General features: G+C 41.3%; 1 protein-coding gene across 3 annotated transcripts in view; it reads right to left on the bottom strand.

The window, feature by feature from the left end:
- Window positions 1–223: 223 nt before the first annotated feature.
- The window catches only part of srgap3 (SLIT-ROBO Rho GTPase activating protein 3), a 50700-nt gene continuing 44283 nt past the window's right edge, over window positions 224–6640 (bottom strand). For all 3 annotated transcript variants that reach the window (XM_035631623.2, XM_035631624.2, XM_047332745.1), the window contains 4 exons: window positions 5525–5705; window positions 5157–5306; window positions 4753–5068; window positions 224–3849 (listed from right to left, as the gene is read on the bottom strand). In XM_035631623.2, the coding sequence (XP_035487516.1) occupies window positions 3403–3849; window positions 4753–5068; window positions 5157–5306; window positions 5525–5705 (1094 nt within the window). In that variant the 3' untranslated portion in view covers window positions 224–3402. The remainder of the gene's footprint in view (window positions 3850–4752; window positions 5069–5156; window positions 5307–5524; window positions 5706–6640) is intronic.

Genomic DNA, 6640 nt, shown 5'->3' with positions numbered 1-6640 from the left:
GAAAACATCGAACATTCAAAAACGTACTTAGGTAAAAGAACACAAGTATCACCATTACTCAAAAGTAAACTTGTTACGCAAACAAATGGCCAATGTGTACATTTTTTACCATTGGGTAGTAACAAATCTGTGACAGTGTGCCATATTTTATAAAAATGACCAAAGGTTTTTTGTGTAAAGTAACATGAGCCCCCCCCCCCAACAAAAATACTGAATATACAGATGACAGAGCAATAATGTTTTTATTTGGACGCAGGGGTGTTTGACATCCAGTCAGTGGTATGGTGTACATTACATCACAGGGTTTCAACCAACCAGACACTCATCAACAAACTCAATCACTAGACAAACAGGTAAAGAGAAGGTAAACAGTGTGACAGTCACTCACTCTGTCTGATCACAACATGACAGTCTGCTCTCTCTTCTTTTTTATTTTTTATATCAACCCTAACATCTTTTCATTTCAGCAGACAAACAGTGTTACCCAGTACAGCATACATTCCAAGAAAAGAAAAAGGTCCGTGTAACATCACATGTAGGGAAAGCGAGAGCGCATCGAGTGCCTTGTGGCCTCTACACGCCGAGGTTCCATATCAATATATACTGCGATGATTTTTCTTTGAAAGGAAAGGAGATTAATGATAAGAGTCACGGCTCAACCACAGCACAGGCAGTTCACAGGAGAAAAACAAAAAGATGAAAGAAATATTCTGAGATGATTCTACTGAGCATTATCAGTAGATTGAGTGTACAGTAGTCTTTATAGGTTCACCCAAACGTCGGGTAAAGTTCATGAGAAGCATATCTATACACAATGTACTCCTTGTGGTGGTCTGACGAGTTAGTAGCAATACAAGGTAAAGATTTTAAAAAAACAAACATCGGTTCATAATCAACATGACAAATTATAGACAACATATTACAGTTTGAAAAAAAAGTAAATATAAAAGTCCAATAAAAACTTATGTTGTGCACAAAAGGCACTCCAATTTTCTACTCCGCTTTCTCGTCCTCTATAAATAAAAAAAACCCAGTCTTGTTAAATATATGATGTTAATTTCATTCATTAAATTGTGTGCTTCCTTCATAGTTCAATAAACATATGCTTTTATATTCAGATACTTCCAAGAGGTGCAAAACTGTAACCAGGACAGAAAAGGTAGAGTCCACTGGGTCATCGAAAGAAGCAATACCAGCAGGAACCAACAGATGGCGTAATTGCGCTGTATGCTTTTAATGCTGTATTGCCTTTTTTCTGACTGAAGTAGCTCTCTGTTCTTAAGTTTCCTCCCACCCTGAATATCTCTGCCCATGACAACATAATAATAAAAAGCAAATATGAATCATAATATGAAGCAAATATATTCAATTTACAGCATGTACCTCAGAAACACTACAGCCTGTATTGAATCACTGCAAAGTTCACCGTGGAATCAGTGCTTGGTTCACATGCTAATATTTTACTTTCCTGCTGCTCAATCAAGCACTGTTAGTTCTCTTTCACTTCTATTTCAGCAACTGCTACAAGCGGCTTAATTCATCATTCCCAGCCTCAAGAATTGTTAAGGCCTGTTTCCTAAAAAATAAATTCCACTACTGGAATTATTTGTGCATTTTACCAAGGCAAGGCACCACACACAGCCATAGCTTCACTGCTGCATAATATGAGTCAAACATTACAGCGCAGGACATGCAGAAAAGAGCAGGCTGTTTGGGATGCAGATGACAAGGTCTCTGGACAAGAGCTGTCAGATTGACAAGAGGTACAGAACATAGAACCACTGAAATGTTCTTATTTCGTTTTCCTCCAACGAAACGAGAACTAGAGTTCAGTCAGAGCCTGATTTTATCTATCAGCAAAGATAAGGGAAAGGCAGGAAAAGAAGGAAACAGCTTTGATATCAGTATGTCACAACATCTACTCTCACATCCCCCAAGTTTGATCACTGTCTCTTAAATTCTAAGAGGAACAGTGTGAGGTTATTTCTCAATGTTTCTTATGCAATTATAAAACTCAAATCAATCTTCAACAGGGAGAAGTTTCAATTTTATGTACTGCGCGGAAAGTGTGTCAAAAAGATGATGGAGAAAACATCTGTTCGCCCTTTGTGGTCTCTTCAACAGCAATCCGTTTTCTACAGTACAGTTACCAAATGCATTCTAAGCACAGTACAAGGTAAATGATTTGAAGGAATATGTTTGTAGTTTACTGGAGATGACAGTTACATAGTTTATGTTCTTTACAAGTGCCATTCATATCAACCTATTATCTTTTTTTGTATTAGCCTGTACAGATTAGCACTTTAAAAAAAATTACTAGCTTTATATTATGTACAAGTTTACCACAGGAATTCCTACATAGGTTGATGCATTAGTTATCTGCATTTCATTTACAGGACAAACAGTAGAATAAGAAAAAACAACAACAACAACAACAACAACCCAGCAATGTCAGGTCTGACGGTGGAGTAGGATTTACTTTGTTCAGTTTCTGATTAGTAATGTCAGAGAAGCCAGGGTACTTTTATCTTAAGCAGTGGAAAGGACGACTTCAGGTACAACATATAGAGTACCAACAGCCAGACACTTGGCATATTTTTTTTTTTAAAAAGAAGAAAATAACACTCTAACGTCGCGATGTATTACTTTGTCATGTATTTGAGCATCTGATATTTTTTCAAAATTGAAAATTTAGTTTCAAAGTAATACTTTATGCTCACAGTGACCACATAAGGTTATTCTTCTGTCAATAATGCAAGTCTTTAATTCACTGAAGTTTTCCTTGTTTTCTCCAAACCCTGCATGCAGACGTATACTGTATAATGTCACTATGTTAATACTTTGCAGAACATCTACTGAAGTATAGTACAAACAGAGCATAAGACAAATTCAAGTAAGTTTGTATGTACAGACATGAGACCGAAGACCTCAGTGATGAATAACATGGTATTTTAGCCTGAATGTTCGACACCAGTCCAGATGAGGTGTTTCATAAACATCAAAAGAGGCGACTGAAACATCAGCTGGACAGTGAGTGCTGGGTAGAAACTAATACCAAATTTTACACAAGTATTACTTCACTTGCATTCAATGTATCTCTGACATGAGAACATGGCCACAGACTTTTGTTGGAATTGAGGTAAAACTTAAACACATGTATTCTTATAGATATTTACTGTTGTTAAATCAAGTATCAAAGAGAGTCCAGCTTTACGCCATCACACATCTAAAGCCTCCCCCACTCATTTATCACCATGGTAACATCTTGGAGGTGCTTTTTAGTTCCTGAATATATGTATTGAGTCAGGCGGAAAACAGAGAGGAAAATATCTATATCTGCTTTTCACATATCAGCACTTATTTCCATAAGCTTTACAACTATCCCACCAGTTTCCACCTTCGCTACATGGTGCCAGACTTATCCCCCGCGTCACTGGATGTATTCATATTGGAACCAGCAGCCGAATTGTTACTCGGAAACATTTTCTCAGTGGGAGTTACAGCTGGGCTGCCGACTCCTGAAGAGCTGGAGCTGCTCGAGCGGTGCTGTGTCGGAGGAGGCCGCGCGGGTCTCATGGGCGGCGGGCGCAGCTGCGCCCCGGCCAGGCGGGCGGAGAGAGCGGGCTTGAAGGTGGTCATCATCTCAGAGGTGGAGCTGCTGCTGCGGCGCATGGCTGCGTCTGGGTCACGGATCATAATGGTATGCAGCGGACTGCCGGGCTCAGAGCTAACCGGGTTCTTCATGGGCTCCAGAGTGTCCAAGACGACATCGGGGGCCTGCTTGACCGTATTCTGTCGCTCCAGCTCACGTAGCTCATGGAGCGCTGTAGTCATAGTCTTCTCTATGTCCTAGCAGAGGGTAGTAGATAAGAATCGGAATCAGAAATACTCCATTGATCCACCAAGGAAATTAGGTTTATTACAGTTGCTCCAACCAAGAATATAAATATATACGGTCCTAAAATATGAATCAGAAGAAGGTAAAAAAAATAAAATGAGAAGAAGTATGTAAAAATATGTGCATTCAATGTGCAGATCAGGAGAATAGAGCAATAACAACAGGCAGGCCAGCACACTATGTCACATAATGAGAAATACAGCATTTAAAAAAACGATACAACTAAAGTTAAAAAACAACCTGGACATTTTATGTGATTCTTAACTAATGCTGACAGTCAATAACCGATGAGGGGCTGTTATTTGGCTCCAGGCCTCCGTGTCCTTGAGGTGCGTCTATCGCTCAGCTGCAGTCCGGCCCTGACATTTACTGCAGGTCCCAGCTGCTGTTCTCAGACTGACAGCTACAGCAGGGGGCCCAGCTCTGTTCTACAGAAACCTACTCTATTTCCTTATATGCTATAATTAATCTGAAATGTTATATTATGCCTGGCACTGAGAACACTCAGTCCACAAAGAGAAATATATATAAAAAAATAATTCCCAAAAGCGACAAATTATTGCCCTTCATGTCACCATTCTTCTCCCATCTGTTTTGCCTCAACCATAAAACATCCCTGACATAAAAGCAGGGCTTGTTACTTTTTACTGTCCTAACTTTCAAGAATCATTTCAGATTTTTATCCAGAGTTACAGTTCAATGACGTGTGGAAGGTCAGACAGCTGGATGACAGACAGCTTTCTGTGCATCTTCATGGTATGAAGTAAAGCAGAACACAGTGCGGCGGACGTCCGGTTACGAAAGGCCATGAGTGAAAATATTGAAAAGGCCATTGGATGATGACAAACTCTCACCTCAGCTAAAGCCTCAGCCTCCAGTGACTTGTGGTCCCCGAGGCTGCTGTGGCGAGTGGCCCCTGGCAACGGTCTCAGCGGGTGGCCCTCAGGATAAGCCTTCCTGTCCAGGTAGTTGATGCTTCCTGCACTGCCAAAGGTACCGAGGCGCCTCTTTTCTGGACTCTCTATACGGCCCTTGCTTATCGACACCTTGTGGGGGCTGCTGGGACAGGCTGCAGCTCGTGGCGGAGTGTCAGTCCCTCTAGTTGGACTGTGGGTATCCGTACCGCTCCGGTGACGTGGGACTGCAGCTCCGTCGGACCGTAGCCTCACCCTGTGTAAAGAGGTAATTTTATTATCAACCAGAAAACGTCCTCTATAGTACAAACCTTTAAAAAACACACACACAAAACAGCATCTACCTTCCCATGACTCCCCCAAAGTTGTAATCAGGTGATTGTTCACATGGTGATGGGACGTCATTTTTAGATGAGCCCTTATCATCCAGCAGTGGTCCACTGCTCGCTTCACTATCTGCTTTCTGGCTGAGGTTATCTGAGAAAGCATCATCACTGAAAGGGAAGAGACATGGCCGGTGAACATATGCATGTGAAGTACGTGTACCCCTACAAAGTTTTTTCATTAAATTCTGTGATGCAATATTGAGGCTTATTAGGTTACTGTGAAAGTTATGTCTCTCAAGTTAATAACTAACATCTCAACTGAGATTAGGATGACAAAGGGGATTACCAACAATAGCACCTGTAAAATATGTTCTGCTGTTACTCACAGGTCTTGTACTACAATGTACTGATGTGGGATGAGACCGTCGACACCATTATGGCGGCCCTCCCACCAGTCTTCAGACGCTCTGTGATACAGAAGAAGGGAGGCACCCTTCTTGAAGGACAGCTCCCTGGGACTGCGTCCCCCGTAGTCGAACTTGGCGATAGCTTCAATCTGTTCCACCTCTAAATGACATAAACAGACAAAAAAAAGAAAACATCCGCAGAAAGTTTAACAATTTGCTAAATAAACTACAACATGGCTTATTGAAGGTCATTAACACGTGTATATGGTGATAAAACACACAATAATATGAAGCGATAAAAGGTCCAACATAACATCTTTGTCAATCCCTAAGTTACAAAGCTGAAACAAGACAGACATGTGTGTACTTGAAATCACCAATTTAGCTTTTTTGATATTTGCTTAAATAGTGATTGAGCAGTGTATTTAAATTGCGGAACCAGTAATGACAAAAGCAAATGTCACCGTCTGGCTGATTCGTTCCTAATTCGACAACATCATTTTTTTTTGTTCTCTTCCATGACAACTGAAATCTAGGACAAGGAATGAACTGAAAACAGAAACTACAGTGCAACACCAGAGTATCTAATGTGCCATTATTCTCGGCAGTGAGGCCAGAAAGAGCAGAACCTGCAGCAGGCAATCAGCCTTTATTCTCTTTTCCAAGCGAGGGCAAGAAAAGAGGGTCAGCACTCATCACAGACACAGCCAACAGCACAGATGAAGCTGTGAGATGGGTTTACCTCAGTCCGACCCAACATACTCCAAACTCCTGTCGGTTCACTCTTCACTGGCGGCACAGGTGATATTATTCTATGTATTATCCGTGTTTTTAGCTTTTGTGCCAGGCCCACTTATCTATTCAAAGCTCAGGGAAGAAATTGGGAAACAGTGCACAAAGGCGAAAAGTCCCAGGAGAACTGCTGACTAACGCTGAACAAAGGGAGAACAGGAGAGGAGGGAGGTGGGGAGAGAGAGAGATGGATCAAAGAGTGCAGTGCATGCCAACACTGTTTACTCGACTCAGCCTTTGTGATCAAAAGCTGTTGCGGCACAAACCTCGCTCGCCTCTCCGTCAAAAGCACTTAATAAAAAA

The sequence above is a fragment of the Scophthalmus maximus genome, chromosome 6 (assembly GCF_022379125.1).
Source record: "Scophthalmus maximus strain ysfricsl-2021 chromosome 6, ASM2237912v1, whole genome shotgun sequence".
Taxonomy (NCBI): Eukaryota; Metazoa; Chordata; class Actinopteri; order Pleuronectiformes; family Scophthalmidae; genus Scophthalmus; species Scophthalmus maximus.
This window is presented reverse-complemented; position numbering and strand designations above follow the sequence as displayed.